Source organism: Patella vulgata, chromosome 3 (assembly GCF_932274485.2).
Source record: "Patella vulgata chromosome 3, xgPatVulg1.2, whole genome shotgun sequence".
In the NCBI taxonomy this organism is placed as follows: Eukaryota; Metazoa; Mollusca; class Gastropoda; family Patellidae; genus Patella; species Patella vulgata.
In genome coordinates, this window is record NC_065881.2 from 20,378,376 (window position 1) to 20,397,854 (window position 19,479).

General features: G+C 37.1%; 1 protein-coding gene and 1 long non-coding RNA gene across 2 annotated transcripts; both read right to left on the reverse strand.

The window, feature by feature from the left end:
• Nucleotides 1-2,963: 2,963 nt before the first annotated feature.
• On the reverse strand, nt 2,964-6,318 carry LOC126814331 (uncharacterized). Its single transcript, XM_050539424.2, has 2 exons — nt 5,333-6,318; nt 2,964-4,125 (listed from the first exon to the last, which is right to left on the reverse strand). The coding sequence occupies exons 1-2, from the start codon at nt 6,126-6,128 to the stop codon at nt 3,815-3,817; spliced, it is 1,107 nt and encodes a 368-aa protein (XP_050395381.1). The 5' UTR covers nt 6,129-6,318; the 3' UTR covers nt 2,964-3,814.
• A 1,679-nt stretch (nt 6,319-7,997) lies between these two features.
• On the reverse strand, nt 7,998-18,224 carry LOC130012247 (uncharacterized). Its single transcript, XR_008787633.1, has 3 exons — nt 18,042-18,224; nt 8,609-8,823; nt 7,998-8,218 (listed from the first exon to the last, which is right to left on the reverse strand). It is a non-coding gene; the product is annotated as an uncharacterized LOC130012247 (long non-coding RNA).
• Nucleotides 18,225-19,479: the final 1,255 nt, after the last annotated feature.

Below are 19,479 nucleotides of genomic sequence, written 5' to 3' on the forward strand. Positions count from 1 at the left end.
CTTCCAGGCTAGCGAGCTAGCGTCTTACCCACTTAGCCACGTGATCCCCCTGAATAGTATCACGTTAAACCTGATTTCATTTGAAACATATTTAAACTAATGGTGGCTGTCAGTCTGATTAAAATACAGATCTATATTTCGTTTCGTTTTTTTATACTTTCGATGAAGATCTGACCAGTTGTAGTGGGAGGTCGTGTCAGAGGTCATACGAGCGGCTTTTTACCCTATGACGTCAGATATTTGATTAACCAATCAGCATTGATGTTGATAGTTGAATACCCACGCTGCAACAGACCGTTTCATTGGCTAATCCCTCACATCAACCAGAACGCGGGTTATATAAGATTAAATCTATAATTTTAAGGCCAGCTCAATTTTCGTCAAGGTCGCTGAAATGTAAATAAGGTTAAGGAACGTGGTTGTTGGCGAGATTGTAGGTTAGGGATGGGATAAGCATTTGGGGCTAGGTCCATTTAGGGTTGGAATTAGCGCTAGCCTTGTTTACATCTCGTGACCTTTGACCTTATTAAGTAGATCTAACTGGTTATATACTAAAAAAAACGAAACGAAATAGGATCTGCGTTTTAATCAGATTGTGTGAATGTAAAAGTGGTTAGAAGGCGAGGGTGGGGGGGGGGGGGTAGGTGGCCGAATGGTGAACACGTGCGTGTTTGATGATAAGGCCTGCAATTGAGTGAAATGGCGTGGGTCCAAACTCCAGGGTCTGCTGCGGGTCCTCCGGTTTCATCACACTGCTAAAGACCCCAACGCGCTAGCCGATTATTGAAATAAAATTGAACCATATGTTAGTCCCGAATTGACCTAGTTTGTGTCCATTGGACGTTAACCCCCATTCTCTCTCTCTCCCCCTCTCTTTCTCTCTCTCTCATATGCAACATGTACCGCGGCATAGGTAACATATTGCGTTCGATTCAGGAGTGCCCCCTGCGGGACTGACAAGAAAGGTGTGCCTAGTTGTTTGAAAGGGTCGAAAAACATAGGTCAATTTGTAAAGACATTGGCGTTATTAAACCCCATTTTATACCTTTATATTTAGACAACCACCAGCTGCTGACTCTTTACCTTTTAAATCGTAAGTTGTACATTTTATCTTTACGGATGGGTGGTTTATCAAAATTGTTAATGATACTTTATTTTTTAAAAAAAATATGTACCATCTCATTAGAATTTAGCTAATATTTTACTAGACACGTTATGGAATATGATACCGAATCTGGTAACTGTGTTTGGGTGGTTCAAATTCTATCATTGTGGAGATTGTGCTTTGACTTCGCAGTGATGAAGAATAGACAAGACAAGCCAAAACGTTGCTGAGTAATAAGCAGTAATTGTATTCCATAGAATTGTGACCTGTATATTCCAGTTCAATTACTAAATGCCACTGAAACAATTTACTCTAATGTAGTTGAAGGGCGCTTGAAAAAAAATACGAACTCGTCTCAGATGGTTCAGATTTTATCTTTGTGCTTCGAATGCAGTAGGCAAGGACGGAATAGTGTACCGTAGAGAGTGTGCCCTAACCTAGTGGAAAGAGCACTGGATATTGTATGTTTCAGTGGTAGGCATATCGTTGACTACAGTATATCGAACTGCGAGTTTAATGTTTCACTGCCATTAATTACTAACTTTTTCAGAAATAAAGTTGGCCATGCCGATGTTTAATAATGGAGTAAATGTTACAGATTGAACTAAATGCTCAAGACTATTAAAACGTAACATGGGAACATTTTGTATATTTTATAATTATATTTAGTATAACGATGCAGGCACGTCAGTTGTTTAATTTTCATTATTTTTACCCTTTGTTAGAATTTTTACTTGGATCGTTTTACTTGAAGTCTCTGACCGTTATTTGAGGTATTGGGGAATCTCTTATAAATTACAATCCTGTAGATGTTAAATCCCTAAAAGAAATATCAGCCCAAAAGTGGTTCACTTCCATTCGGTATTTACAAAGATATGCAGAATGATCAATTTGTGTACATTCGACAGACTATATAAAAGATATGTGACCAAAAGCCAGCGCCACCTGAAATATTCGCTTAACGGTTTTGTTGGGCATCTTTAGCGTGGATAAAGTTGTGGAAATGCATATGACGCATTCAGACTTTAAAATTTAGATTTAGTATCGGGAATTGTTATGTCTATCAGTTTATAATATTTGGTCATTGTAAATTAACCATACTTGTTTCCATTCTTACGGTGATTCTGCTATTTTTTATACGCATGCTCTGCTTTACAGGAAGGATCAATATTTCTAAAGTCCGATTTTTTATGACGTTATCTTTATTTGTATGTAATTTTGTTAATTTATTTATAAATAACATTTTATACTGTTTACGTATTTTGTGTTCGTTGTGAAAAGATTCTTCTTATAAGTAGTCGAAATGAAATAATTGCAATGCTTGCGGGGGGGGGGGGAGGGGGTAGAGAGAGAGAGAGAGAGAGAGAGAGAGAGAGAGAGAGAGATGCTGGGTATGTAAAGCCCAGAAGTACCCCCGCACGCAGATGTTTCTCCACAGCAGCTTATCTCAATGGAAAACTTGGATGTTGACTAAATTTGATAAGGGGTACCTTCAAGATTTCTGATGTCTGTTGTGTTTAAAAGCTTGCTAAAATCTATTACAAACTGTTGAATTGTTGCCTCAATCGCCATCACAAACCTTTTGACAAAGGGGGTGATAACTCTGGAACAAAAAGACACAGAACGCTCGGAATACTGATTTCAATAAGTTATGTCCTCTATCGCTTTCACAAGACAATTGGTGACGGACAGGCGGCCGTTTGGGTGTATAAAAATGCGGCGATTAAACGAAATCAATGTCGAGATCCACGCTGTATAGAATGATCCTCACTTATGACGTCTTTTACGTGGGATTCCACGTCCCACGACCAACTTCTTATCAATTAGTACTGTAAAAAAAAACAACCGTTTTGCCCATGCATACTAATAAGCTTTTAATACAGGTCTCTGAACGTCATCACTTGCAAACTACAATATTCTGCAAGTTGAATTTTATATTTAAAAAAAAACAATATCAGTCCAAAATGGTCCAATTCCTACCACTTTTTACAAACAATTGAATTGAAAATTTGTCAACGTTCGGCATTTAGCTTCATTCCATACGATATGACAATGTATGTCAACATAAATTAGCACCACCTATGAGTTTCTCTAAATCTTTTGAAATACCTCTTATTAATCCAATTGAATCCAAACTAAGAGATAATTACCTTTGATGAGATGTTGATTTTGTTTTCTTAATTAAATGTTAAAAAATCGATTTGAGTACATTTTAGCGTGGATAAAGTCGTGGAACATTTTATATTTACCCCGACAAATGCAAATGATGCACTTTAATAAATCGTTCCTCCATAACACCTCCACATCCCGCCAACACTTGAAATATTCCTATTTATCAGTAATGTACATCGTGCAATTTGTCAGTGCTCAGGCCAAATCCAACAAAAACAACCCTTGAAATGAAATGGCAATTCTCATTTCTACGGCACACTATACTTTCTGGGAGAAACAATACATTCGAGAGACAGGCATTCCCGTGACAAGGTGTGGTATGATATTTTCAGGAAAAGGTAAGCACCCACCACTAATCGGTCGACATTTTACTAATTAGTCGAGGACTACGTGGACACAAACTGTCTTAATCAGTGGTTAAAAAAAGTCTGTGAAGATTTCAGCAAAACCAGTCACACTTCCTTTATTTAAGTGATGAAAGGCGACCAGTTAGTCTTAGTAATGATAATACTTTTAATATCAAAATATATTACACATCTATAATATTGCTGGTCTAGTCACTGTTTTTGATCGTTTAAAATCCAAAATGGCCACAATAACTCGTTGAGAGTCCAAAAGCAGCATGAAACAGAACACGCCGACAAGAACCACCATTCCCAATCGGCCAGTTATAATAGCGGAAGGTCGGTGATCTTCCGCACTCGTTAATTTCCGTCGGGTAGATGACAATGTTGATTTATCCACAAACAACTTTTGCAGGATTTCTTTCAATTCGTTTTCTTGCACGCCGTAACTTCCGGACCCATTACCAATGCAAACACACTCACACAGAGCAAGAACCGGTGACTCTAAAAATATAAATACAGATATTGGAAAGTTAAAAAAAAATACCGTTGACAGTCTCAGACGCAGAATTATTATTTAGTTCAGTATAATTGATTATTATTTATAATTAATTATGGAGCCGCGGTGGCTCAGAGATCGGGTGCTGGCTCGCTAACCTGGAGGTCCCAAGTTCGCTCCCGGTGTTGACCGACAAATTTTCCCTTTGTCAGTGGGACAGGGCGAAAGGCTTGGCAAGGAAAATAATCTAGTCCCGTGTACATATTGACGTGCACGTAAAAGAACCCTTGACAGTTGGAATTCGAAATAAGAGTAGGCCGTAGCGCCACTGTCCGAGCAAAATTTCCCTTATAGCACACTGCATGGCGTATGTCCATCTTCATTACCCCATTCGGTGCAGAAAAGTGGGACGCTAAACCTCATTTCATGTATAATTAATCATATTGTTTTCGTTTTAGTTCCCGAGTATGAATTCTCGCGTAAGGATATGAACAGCCGTACCAAATAATTGTTTCCGGAAGTTCGAGTTAGCACCTTACCACTTTGTTAAAATGTTTTTGTTTGGTTGTATCACAATGTTTTTTTTTCTGTTTGTTTATTAAAGCGTTTCCAATGTCCTAGAAAATAAATTGACGAGTTTAAATAAACACCGAGACAGGAAGCCAGACTAAAAGCCTACTTGGGTGTATTGCCTACTTGGGTGTATTACAAATAAGTCAGAAAGGAAATCGATGCCAGAGTATGTCATTTCACGAGTTACTTCTTCCTTTTATTTCGAAGTAAAATAATTACATAATGCTCTTCAGAACTTAAGAGTCTAAAGGGTTCGGTCAGTATAGCGCTAGCTTACTAATCAGGAGGTCAGGACTTCGAGAAAGTTCTTCGTAATTTTCCAGCAAGAATGAAACGGTCTTTCGGATGGGACAACTAGTCGAGGTCCCGCTGAAACAATTGTAGCACGTTAAAGATTCACTGACAGTTGGAAATCGGATCAATAGTAGGTCGTAGCGTTGCTGTCCGGGTAACATGCACCTCATAGCATACCATATCTTCCAATTTTGAGAAGTACTTTGTGTCCTGATGTTCTATTCAGGCCCGGTATAAAGAATATAACGAATTATTTTTATATACAAATAAAACTGATAATTAGAGTCATGTTATTAATTTTTCAGACTTTCCGAATTGCCATTAGCTAGAATGAATGATACTTACTATCATTTATGTCTGTCACTAAATCACCAGAAATTGTCGTAGTTGGCATTATCATTGGGGTAATTGCGGTGTTATTAATTGACGAATCTATGCTCAACACAGATGATGCAGATGACACAACTTTTGTTACTGCAGAAGTCATCGATTCAAAAACTGTCAGCAAAGAAGTTTCGGTTGATAAAACAGATGTTCCTTTGTCGCTATATGTGTAGGTTAAAAGCGATTCGGTTGATGCGTATACTGTTGGTGACACTGATACTTCCTGGGGCTGAAGTAGAAAGCCACCATTCCGATTTGAAGTGTCTTGTCTTGAACCAGTGGTAAATGGTGAAGTTATCGTAGTTATCACTGAGTCTGAGTATGTTGGACTATTCTGATGTGAAGTTTCTATATCTGAATTGATGATAATTGTTGAAGTTATGGAGTCTGAATATAACTGACCATTCTGTGCCGAAGTCCTTTGATATGGATTTAGGGAAATTATAGAAGCTGTCGTTGTTGACGCTGAGTCTAAATCTACTAGACCATCCAGATTTGGCGTCTGTTGATAAGAATTGACGGTAATGGATGAAGCTATCATTGTTGATACTGGATCATTCAGACTTGGTGTCTTTTGATGCGAATTGAGGGTAAGTGTTGAAGCTATCATTGATGATACCGAGCCTGAATATATTGTACTGACAACTGGTTCATAAATACTAGACGATGTACCTCCAATACCATGATGTGCCGAACCACTAGAAGAAGCTGATACCCCGATATTTCTACTCCTCATGCTAAAATCTGTAGTTCCCATCAACGACTGGAAATCCCACACCGTTAGCCTATCAGTACTAGATGTTACAGGATCTGTAGCAAATGGGAATAATGGGGCCGACAAAGTCTCATCTAGGGAACTTGATGAAGTTAAAACGGTTGATTCTGGTGGTAAAGCTATTGTACACGGTTCTCTTTCTGGTAATGATGTATATGTTATCAACGACGTGTTGTATTTCCTAGTCGTATCTGAAAAATACAATATTAAAATACCTGATTGCTATATCCCCGAACACTTATTTTACTGTAACCACCGAGTAATATGTCGTGTATTTTGAAACTCGATGAATTTTTACCAGGAGAAGCTATCAGATTGTGTGGTGTTTCTTAATGTAATGTGATTCAGTTCGGTCTAACTGAAATACGATAATTAGAGATAGGCCTTTGTGGTTTACAAAATGTTTGTCAGGCACAAGGAGATAGAACTGTGTACCTCAAGAAGGTTTGAATCACATAGGTTTAAAAGGGGTGTTTTTCATAAATCTCATAAAAAAATCTTAAAGAAAAAGGAAGTAAAAAGGCAAAATGACAGTCAGTCACCTATTAGCGGTACTGGGTACTAAACATACATCATTTATAGTTAAAATAACGTATGTCGAGAACACTCGACGTCTGGCATACTAATGGAATTAACCTGTGTCGAGAACACCCTCGACTTCTGGCACCGAAAGGATTAACACTACATAAAGCATGCGGCAATGTAAATCGGGTCCTGGTGTCAACTAGTTCCATTTCCATTAGGGATCACGTGGCTAAGTGGCTAAGACGCTGGCTCGCTAGCCTGGGGGTCGGGTGTTCGATCCCTGCATTGACCGAGAAATAAGTGTGCTTTGAGGGAATTGGTTTCCTCGACAGGGGCGTTTCCGCTTAACCTTCTTCGAATTCCAACTGTACGGTGTTTCCTCCCATCAGAAACCACTCTGCAAAATACCGGGATCAAACCCAGGACAGCGCGTTACTCAGCCCCCCCCCCCCTGCAAAAAGTTCCCCCCCCCCCCCATGAAAAAATTTTCGACCATAAAAAGAATAGATATACATTGTCCGTCAATATTACAGCACCTCCGAGAACACTCCCCGCCCCCCTCGTTGCTCTGTGCTAGTTACGGTCCTGGCCTTACTCACTGAGTCACTCATACTAAACTTACGCCGTCGGTCTACATTCTGCTCCGCATGACAACAGACACCAATCTAGTTGACCATCTTTTTTAATTCCCAAATAGACGAATTTACTCGAAAACAGCAAATGTATTTTGTAAATTTTGAAAGGTAGTCAGTCTTTGTGTGTATGCCAGATGTAAAGTGGAATACATCCGCATCACAAAATAGTATACAGGGCAGAGATCTATACTCTCAAAGTTTGTGAGAGAGAGAGAGAGAGAGAGAGAGATGGGGTTTAACGTCCACTCGACACAAACTAGGTCATTTCGGGACTAACACATGGTTCAATTTTATTTCAACCATTCGCTTGCGCGGAGGGGTCTTAAGCAGTGGGAAGGAACCGTAGGACCCGGAGAAAACCCACGAGGTTGGACAGGCGACCCTACCCCTTGTCACGCACACCCGGGAATCGAAACCCCGCAAGTTGACTCAATGACAGACCGTATGATACAGCGCGCGCGTGCTAACCATTCGGTCATCCCCCCCCCCCTCAAAGTTTCTAATTCTATCTGTGTAGAATGTGGGCCCACCGTGGTTCTTTTCACCATAAGAGATATGGAATTATATATTTGTAGTGTTGTATGAAATATATTATTAGCTGTATAGATTTATGAAATAGGGGTATAATTTATAATTATGACTTAAAATACTCACATGCTAAACATCTTTTTACATAGACTATATTATATGCTGCAACTCCTATAAGAGGTGGTTTGGAGTTGATGTATGAATTAGATGATACCGAGATGGAACATATGCCACCCGCCATTTGAAAAAGTACACATGATTGAGGGCCAAGAGCAGTATTAATACAATCTTCTACACATTCTAAGTATGTTAAACTACCCGTGGCTATTTGGCCGATACCTGGACCTGGCATATGAAACGGAAATGCTTCAATCCAACAGTTCGCTGTAAGAAAACAACCCATAATAATAATAATAATAATAATAATAATAATAATATATTCCATCAGTGGTCATTTTGGTGAGACCTGTACCTGGCGATATTCGTGTTGAAATCGTCCATTTTTTTATTATAGGAGCACTGACAGCTCACATCGCAAGATTTGATCGCTATGTTTTGTCTTCATTAGTCTGGATGGTGCCGTTAAACTCCAATCAATTCATCACTGTGTTCATGACAAATGGTGGAGTTAACATTGATGAATAAGTACCCAGGGCTATATACTTAATAAGTCATGATATTTTAACTCGGTAAAGATAATACAAACAGGCGTTTAGAAAAAGAAAAACAAATATAAATGGAAGTTACAGACAAGAAAATAAAAAAAAAACATACCGTGAGGAATTTCGCAAATAAACTGGTAGTTGATCAAACATTTGAATGTATGAAGTTTAAGTGTTGACCAATGCAGGGCAACACAAGTGTTATTTTGAAACTGCCGTGGCTGGTCTATCGCCCACGGTAAATCAACATCAGATATATTACAGTTATCCCACATAAAACTATCTTCGCCACCGTGCAGACGTAATCCAGTCCATACAGAGGAATTCCTACAATAGTTTTAATATTAGTTTAAAGGTCGAAATAAATGTTTACTGTAAATTGCTAAAGTGGGGTTTGTTTATTGAACAAATCTAATACAAGTGTCTCTTGTTGGTTAATTATCCCTCTTCTGAACCGTTGCTCGTGTATATGGACGCGTATAGGGGCCAATAGCGCGATACATACCGCAATATTAAGTTGGTAATATGTCAACATATTGTGATTGTTCTGATGATTTTATCTCTGAAAAGACATTTTTTGCCGAGTTAATTGAATAACGCGCTATGTTGTATGTCGTCATTTCGTTTTAAATGTGCACGTTTGCGTTAAGATATTGCTATTCTGAAGCTTTGTCGACATATTCCATATCGCCGTAGCATATGTCGACATAATCGCGAAATATCGCCATTCGCTATGTCGGCGTGTGCATTTAAAACGAAATGACGACATACAACATAGGTAGGTTATTCAATTAACTTGGCAAAAATTGTCTTTTCAGAGATAAAATCATCAGAACAATCACAATATGTTGACATATTACCAACTTAATGAGCAACGCGCTGTGTTATAGGTCTCCATTTCGATTTAAATGTGCCCGTTTGCGTTAAGATATTGCTATTCTGAAGCTTTGTCGACATATTCCATTTCGTCGTAGTTTTGTGCCGACATTTTCGCGAAATATTGTCATGCGCTATATCGGCGTGTGCATTTAAAACGAAATGACGACATACAACATAGCGAGTTATTTAATTAACTCGGCAAAAATTGTCTTTTCAGAGATAAAATCTTCATAACAATTACAATATGTTAACATATTACCAACTTAATATTGCGGTATTTATCGCGCTATTGAGCCCTATACGCTTCCATACTTAAGAGAAAGTATAGGAAACTAATCGGTTGAACATTCAGAACTTCACAATCAACAGTTGTTTACAAGACATTTAATGGCGCGAATTAATTTGTATTGGGTGCAGTATTTAATTGGGTAATTAACATTTAATGGCGCGAATTAATTTGTATTGGGTGCAGTATTTAATTGGGTAATTAACAATTAATGACTATCGCTTTATTATGGATGTTAGATAATGGTGATTTGTCACCCGTGCCCCGCCGGGTAATTATGCTAGATGTATATTGAACAAAAACACATACTTCGCCCCAACTTTGTGAATAGAGATGCTTTCATTTGGTTTGCTTTGTCCTTTGCATATTTATTCACATCGTGATATCGCCGGAAATATCAATAAATTCACAAAGGATTTTATGCATGCCAGAAAACATAAAGATGTCTAAGAGAGACATAACATTGGGGTTTGTCAACATTATAGAGCAAAACGTAATCATCGATATCGCTTTTCGTAAAACACAAATCCATGTATTCATATATATTTATAATATAATACATTTAAATCCCCCATCAAAAGACAAATACTCTTATTAATAGTTGCAGTTGAAAAACAGAAAGAGCTAAACAGTGTTCTTATAATAATTCAGACAAACAAAACAAACACCCTATAAGACACCTTTATTAGCTCCATATATTCATGCCAAGGAATGAATTATCCCCTTGAGCGATCAGTAACAATAAAAGTAATGTAAACATTATATATTCATAGATAACTCATGTAAGGATTGATAAGTCTATATTTGCCAGTAATAGTGTATCTTTCACATGTTAAGAAAGATGTTTTTTGTCTGCACTGAAGTGTTGTTGATTACATCTTCAAAATGTTGTGGTGTTGCAACTAGGGCCCGAGTCTAGAGCGACCCAGGGGTATGCGGAGTAACGTTTTTTTTTTAAAAAAATGTTTGCATAAAGTAATAAAAAAATACACTGTTACTTGATCGTAAAGTAGAAGAAATCGATGACACTTCTGAATGTGGGAAATATAGTGGCATGGGTAAGATTAGAATCGGATTCTGTCCGTTCACTATTTAAGGAAAAATTGGTAAATTAAAAACTATAAACCTTAGCGCCATGGAACCTCGGCCCGTCCTCGTTCCGTTTGAGGCTATCGTCATCGTCAGGGTAACCTAGCCTGTAGAAAGTTACAATGATTGCTCTAGGTAGGCTGCTGGTAGTCTATAGTCTTCGATTCATTAGGCGCTAAAAATCTCTATTTTTTGTTCGATATTTTGCCAATTGTGGACCCTTTTCCGACCAATGTGTTTTAACAAAGTAACCTCCATTTACCCCAGATATACATGACGCTAGATGTGTCTTTCAAAACTTTTCGAGTCCGGGGTATCCCCCACCTCCACAAAGTTTCTTGTCCCAGTACCCGGATGTCGCTCTCGCGGGCCTCTGATTGCAACTATACAAATAAACCGATAGGGGAGGGAGACAGCACGTTGATATTGTTATAGTGGTGATGATGGCCACCGAATGTGTTCTGATAGATATTCTAATGCATAAACATCTTGAAAGTATCTACATACACATATACCTACTTCAGGGTACCATGAAGACATGCTGTTGTTTTTGTTGGGGTTTTTTTAAATTAACGAGATAAAATTAAACGATATATTTTACTTACGTTACTAGGGAATATAAAAATACATGTGTATTTAGGCAGAACTCTCTCAGGTTTTCCTATTACCTAGATCAAAGACAATTGATCCATTGATGTTCTTGACAGCGGATAAATATTTTATTTTAGAACAGCACGATCTTTAAAAGTTTTATTGACTATATTTAAAAGATTCAGAATGTGTCATGAAATAGTTTATAGAATAGGCTTCCACGGTCCTTAGTTTTGCTAGAGTGAAACCGTGGCGTTAGAAATCCGATTCAGTGTCGATTTGGTCCGACGGTGTGGCATAGTGTCCCACGGTGTGGCATGGTGTCCCACGATGTGGCATAGTGTCCCACGGTGTGTTACATTTTGTCTAGTACATAATTATTTTTTTTCATTTATTGGTAAGTTTGCCATACGCCAAATTTGTTCATAAGCTAGAAACATCAGTATGTACTCCAGAAACCATCATTTTAAAAATAGTTTCTTACACCAGGGGCATGAGAACCCTCCAGTACATCCTAGAGATGGGTGCCCTCCCAGATACAGACTCGGAGCAACCTTTGAACATCTATCGGACTGATAGGCTAGCACGTAGGCCACATGGACCCTTAACAGTATCGATAAGTTATTATTACGGCGTACATTCAAGACTAAAAGGCACCCCAAAACCATAATGACAGCCTCCTTCTCAGTTCAACCATGAATAAATAATTCTCAGAATACAATATCGATACACCAGATAAAAACGCGGCTTATTTAAAGAAAAAGAACTGGCCGTTCTTCTAATAATTATTCAAAAATATGTAATGAAAAATGAATATATTGAATATTTCATTATTCTGTGCGAAGTTATGAGTGTTTCAAATATTTGACAAAATGTAGCGTAGATTGTTTAAGATCGTAGCAATGGTACATGACAATCGAGAGTAAGTCGCGATTATCTATTTTACCGTTAAACCCTTAAATGGACCTTGTGTTCTAGTCTACGTAAAATTAGAGCCATTCGATGTCCCTAAGAGTTGATTATGGACTTGTCATGTTAATAAATATTTAGATAATAATTTATATAATGTATGAAGCCAGAAATGGGCAGATTACGCTCTTACATAATGCATTTTTAAAGGTTATTATCGTGAATTTATGAGAATTTCTAAAGCCAATCAGAATGATTCGAAATAAAACAAACGATAGACGTAATAACCATACATTTGACGTCACGTCATTGTTCGTTCAGACGACTGTGTATTAGAGGTGCAGGAACGTACTTTCTTCTGAATTTAAAAGGTGAATATTATTTTATTATGGAAAGCGATAAGTACCCTTTCGGTCCTTCTTGTCTTCAAGACGCCGTGACAAATATCCTAATCTCGCTCCGTCGCGCGGGGGTTGGATGGCTGAATGGTTAGCGTGCGCGCGCTGTATCATAAAGTCTGTCATTGAGTCGACTGGCGTGGTTTCGAATCCCCGGTTGTACGTGACAAGGAGTAGGGTCGCCTGTCCAACCTCGTGGGTTTTCTCCGGGTCCTCCGGTTTCCCCCCACTGCTAAAGACCCCTATGCGCAAGCGAATTATTGAATTAAAATTAAACCATATGTTAGTCCCGAAATGACCTAGTTTGTGTCGAGTGGACATTAAACCCCATTTCTCTCTCTCTCTCTCTCTCTCTCTCTCTCGCTCCGTCGCGACATAACTTCGCTATGAGTTAACAGCGTGGTTACACATCTGGCCTTGTTGCCTTCGCGCTAGGTAAGAAGGAACAAAGGGGTAATCATGGGCTTCCATATTTTACTGTTATAAAAATTATGCAAAAAATTACCTCTGCTTATATCTATATAAGATAATATATCTTTTTGACAATATTTTTTAAAACTAAACTGTGATTTTAGCTTAATCATGGCGGATATTTCTTGGTAGAGCACATAAATAAAGGAATCGAGTTTTAATCTTTAAAACATACGTGCAAAGTATGCTTAGTGGTTCGGATGGGGCCATATTTTCCCTCTCTGAATACACGAGTAACCATTGAAGTGAAAGATACGACATATAGGAGGCAAATAGCCATAAATCAAGATATCGACAACCATGAAGACTACTTTCCTTCGTGAATTATTGCTTTCGCCTTCCGGTTAAAGAATCGTTGAGGGCAAAAAGGGAAGAAATCTCGCTCCGTCGCGGCTTCGTTTCGCTATGAGTTCAGAGCGAAGGCAAGAAATGAACAAGGGGCAGCTAAGAAGTGAATCTACTTCTTGGCTTCGCACTGATTATGCCTTGCCTTCGCGCTGAACTTAATAGCAAAACGACGGAGCGAGATTAGGTCCATTTGTCGCGGTTGCTTGGCTTAGCATTTAGCTAACGCGAAGACAATAAGGAGCAAAAGAACATTTATCCGCTGTTATAAATATGTCTTAAGAGAAAGTATAGGAAACTAAGCTGTTGAACATTCAGAACTTCATAATCAACAGTTATTTACAAGACATTTAATGGCGCGAATTAATTTGTATTGGGTGCAGTATTTAATGGGGTAATTAACAATTAATGACTATCGCTTTATTATGGATGTTAGATAATGGCGATTGTCACCCGTGCACCACCGGGTAATTATGCTAGATGTATATACAAACAGAAACCTATACTTCGCCCCAACTTTGTGAATAGAGATGCTTTCTATTGATTTACTTTGTCCTTTGCATATTTATTCACATCGTGATATCGACGGAAATATCAATAAATTCACAAAGGATTTTATGCATGCCAGAAAACATAAAGATGTCTAAGAGAGACATAACAGCGTGGTTTGTCAACATAGAGCAAAAAGTAATCATCGATATCGCTTTTTGTAAAACACAAATCCATGTATTCATATATATTTATAATATAATACATTTAAATCCCCATCTAAAGACAAATACTCTTATTAATAGTTGCAGTTGAAAAATAGAAAGAGCTAAACGGTGTCCTTATAATAATTCAGACAAACAAAACAAATACCCTATTAGATACCTTTATTAGCTCCATATGTTCATGCCAAGGAATGAATTATCGGGCGCCCAGTAGCCATAAAAGTAATATAAACATATATTCATAGATTGATAAGTCTATATTTGCCAGTAATAGTGTATCTTTCACATGTTAAGAAAGATGTTTTTTGTCTGTACTGAAATGTTGTTGATTACATCTTCAAAGTGTTGTGGTATTGCAACCAGGGCCCGAGTCTAAAGCGACCCAGGGGTATGCGGAGTAATGTTGTTTTTGTTTTTTTTGTTGGTATAAAGTAATAAAACATACACTGTTACTTGATCGTAAAGTAGAAGAAATCCATAACCCTTCTGAATGTGGGAACTATAGTGGCATGGGTAAGATTAGAATCGGATTCTGTCCTTTCACTATTTAAGGAAAAATTGGTAAATTAAAAACTGTAAGCTACTTGCCCCGTCCTCGTTCCGTTTGAGGCTATCCTCATCGTCAGGGTATCCGGGCCTGTAGAAAGTTACAATGATCGCTCTAGGTAGGCTGCTGGTAGTCTATAGTCTTAGGCGCTAAAAATCTCTAACTTTTGTTCATATTTTGCCAATTGCGGAGCCTTTTCTGACCAATGTGTTTTAACAAAGTTATTATTTCGACGTAAATTTAAGACTAAAAGGTGCCCCGAAACCACGTAAGAACATTAACTTTGTGGCTCCCGAGTCTACCATACTCACAGTCTCGTTCTCAAATCCTTCTCAGTTCAACCACGAATAAATAATTCTCAGAATACAATATCGGATAAAAACGCGTCTTATTTAAAAATAAAGAGCTGACCGTTCTTCTAATAATTATTCAAAAATAGATAATGAAAAATTAATATATTGAATATTTATGAGTGTTTCAAATTTTTGACAAAATGCAGCGCAGATTGTCTAAGACCGCAGCAACGGTACATGACAATCATCTATTTTAACGTTAAACCTTAAATGGACCCGGTGTTCTAGTCTACGTAAAATTAGATTCATTCGATGTCCCTAAGAGTTAATAATTTTTAAGATAATAATTTATATAATGTATGAAGCCAGTAATGGGCAGATTACGCTCTTACATAATGCATTTTTAAAAGTTATTATTGTGAATTTATGAGAATTTCGAAAGCCAATCAGAATGATTCGAAATAAAACAAACGATAGACGTAATAACCATACATTTGACGTCACGTCATTGTTCGTTCAGACGACTGTGTATTAGAGGTGCAGGAACGTACTTTCTTCTGTCTTTAAAAGGTAAATATTCTTTTATTATGAAAAGCGATAAGTACCCTTTCGGTCCTTCTTGTCTTCAAGACGCCGTGACAAATATCCTAATCTCGCTCCGTCGTGACATAACTTCGTTACGAGTTAACAGCGCGTAGAAATCATCATATCTTGCCTTTTTGCCATCGCGCTAGGCAAGAAGGAACAAAGGGGTAACTATGGGCTTCCATATTTTACTTTTATAAAAATTATGCAAAAAATTTACCTCTGCTTACATCTACATAAGATAATATATCTATTTGACAACATTTTTTAAAACTAAAAAGTGATTTTAGCTTAATCATGGCGGATATTTCTTGGTAGAGCATATAAAAAAAAAGGAATCGAGTAACCATTGAAATGAAAGATATGACATGTCAATCTCAAAATGACCGAAGAATTGTCTGGTCGAGACGTTAATCCGCATTCTGGTTAAAACTCTTAAAAAATCCTCAAACGCATTATTTATTATGTTGCAATTTTTGCTTTTTGTCCCCATGGACAGTCCTTAAAATGTAAATTCATACGCTCTTTTGTGGAAGACTTCTGTCGTGAAGACAAACGTCCGTTTGACGAATCTAAGGCATAATAATCCGGTACAATTTTATTTATATAGATCGTTTGCACGAAGGGGAGAACTCGGAAAACCCCCAGGAGATTGGTCTGTCGATTCTACTTCTTGTCACGTACAAGTGTGGGATCGAAACCACATCACTTGACTCAGTGACAGACCTCACGATCTAAAGCGCACACGCTAGACACCTATCACTCTACCAAAAGATTTGTAACAACGTTCCATCTGTGGTTAACGTGACCTGTAATAGGCGCTATTGTTACAACCTTCCCAGGTCAATGCTTATATTCAAATTTAAACTCTCCCTCAAATTCTTAATTTCGAATCCCCGGTTGTACGTGACAAGGAGTAGGGTCGCCTGTCCAACCTCGTGGGTTTTCTCCGGGTCCTCCGGTTTCCTCCCACTGCTAAAGACCCCTACGCGCAAGCGAATTATTGAAATAAAATTAAACCATATGTTAGTCCCGAAATGACCTAGTTTGTGTCGAGTGGACGTTAAACCCCATCTCTCTCTCTCTCTCTCTCTCTCTCTCTCTCGCTCTCTCTCTCTCAAATTCTTAAACCTAGCCTATACTTAGAGTTTTATTCTACCCTAAATTGAGAACTAACAACTTCAGTTTTTTTTTCTTCTCTTTTGAGTCTGATTTGAGCTACTGTGTCCTTGTTTTTCTTAGCTTGACAAGGTTTATGTGTTAGAACTATATTCAATCTATGTAAATCTAATAAAACGAAATATAAACTAAACGAAATACCGAGTTTTAATAGTACCATTTAACAGTTTGTGTGATTACACGGGGTGCATAAAAATGTCCCGTTGGAGTCAAGGGGGATGAATTAAAGAGCACGAACTATGTTGAATTAACACAGTTCAAAATTATCCTAAAGCTTAACTTAGTTCAGTAACTACCGGGGTTGTAGCCTACTGGGAAGTACAGGAAGGATGGCCGGAAAGGGAACAGCGTCTAGTCGTTCGGTGAGATGAAAATCTGGTGTCCTGTGCACACGTTAGCGTTCTCGTAAAAAAAAAAAGAACAAAACTTTGGCATGAGAAGTAGGTGGAGGCGCTGCCGTCCGGGCAAAAGTTCCACCATAGTACACAACATGACCTCATTTTCTTTTATACCGAATAAAACAAATCTCGTAAGTATTCTGAAGTTAATAGCTTGAATCAGTAGGCCTGGCCCTGAGTTCACAAAGCATTCTCAGACTTAAACATGCATTATGCAAGAGCAAAGTCTGCTTATTACAAGTCTTTCTTTAGGTTATCTAAATTATCAATTAGACATTAATTAACTTATCCAGACCATAATAAACTCTCGATGTCAAGGCTATAGCCCTCGGTGTTGGCTGGATTAGATTCTTATATGCCGCTAACGGCCGTTGATAATTAAATCAGAAAAAGTGGATAATCGAGACTAAGCTGTTTATATTAATGATTTAAGTAATGATGACCGAGACTAGGCAAAAATTTCACCCGCTTCTTTCTTGGATCATAGTGGATCAATTTGACTGAAATTTACACTATCTAGTTTTTTTTTAACTATTATAGCGAGAACTGCCATCTCTTTATCTTATCTCCCATAATGTATCTTTAAGTTGAGAATTTACTCAACTTTCAAGTACTGTTTATGAAAAATATCTTTGATCCAGAAACACGAAACTTTGCACATAGTTTCTTATTGATGTATTTGATACATTAAAACAACACAAGTTTTATAAAGGTCTATATTTTAGTTAAAATAAGGAGAACAATTTTGAGTAAATTCTTAACTTAAGTCTGAGAATGCTTTGTGAACTTGGGGCCTGGTGTATTAACTAGATAATCAATGATCAAATCTAGAAGTAATAATATACTTTATTATTATACTTACATTAATAAGCCTTCACTATTCATCATAGTAAATAACGTGTTTAAATCTCCAACATTTCCATTGTTTATAAAAGATAGGAGTCTTTGGTCATTGTCTGTACAGGCTTTATCAGCTTCCATCCATGTTCTAGAATCGCTTGATACTATTAGATCACGTGCATGGTTGACTTTACTTAAAGTCATAGCTTAAATTTAACGAACATAACTGATGATTAAATTCATAAAGGTAAGAGTTTTGTAAAGTTGAATAAATAAAATCAGGGTATTTGATAGCCTATACATTATGAAATATTTATAGACAATAATGTATGCTTCATCTTGTGTATTTGTACGGGAGCACAGGTCGGTGGACATCCCCCATTCCATACCCCTTGAAAAAATATTACAAAATCAATAAAATCAGGATGAATCTTTCTATGATTTGAAAATAATATGTATGAAACTTTATAAAATATAATACATTTCATAGAGGGTATTTATACGGGAGCAAAGTGGGGGCCGACTCCTCCTCAAACCAAAATAAAATAGTAATATTTCTTATATAAATGAAAGATTTATTTGTCGTGTTACATTGATCCCACCTTCATTATCCCAGTTTGTGCAGGAAAAAGGACCTTAAACTCCGTTTCATTTTTTTTCTAATTGTTAGGTACTTAAATGGCGCCATGGGTCCCTTTTCACAAGCAGTTAATTTTCTTAAAATCTGTTTTACCTTAATAGAAGTCACATTTATCAAATAGAGCAGAAGCAGGCGTTTTTAGATTTTTAACTTTAATGAAACGACTTTATATATACATGTTTTCTGTTTTAATCACAAATAGTTAAATCTCTTACCCTAAAATTAGTCATATTTATCAAATAGAGAAGAAGTAAACGTTTTTAGATTCTTAACTTAAACTTGACTTTAATGAAACGGCTTTTATACACATACTTTTCTGTTTTAATTGCTAAGGTACTTATATAGCGCCACGACAGGTCCCTTTTCACAAATTTTAATAGTTAAATCTCTTACTTTAAGATAAGTCATATTTATTATCAAATATGGGAAGAAGCAAACGTTTTTAGATTCTTTAAAAAAACGGCTTTATACATACATTTCTTTTCTAATTGTTGGGCACTTAAATAGCGCCACGGGTCCTTTATCACGAACAGTTAAATCTTAAAAACGATTTTCCCTTGCAATAAGTGATATTCATCAAATAGAAGAATCAGACGTTTTTAGATTTTTGACTTAAAACTGAGTTTATACTTATGGTAAGATATAATTTAAATTTTGTTCAAATCCATGATAATAGCTTTCGTGAATAAGACGCGGGACGTCAAGGGATAACTATAATATAATTATTAATATACAAATATACTTACTAATATAGACAATCAATATGACGATAAAAGATTTACTAACAATATCCAAACTAAGCATTTTAACAGATTATTGA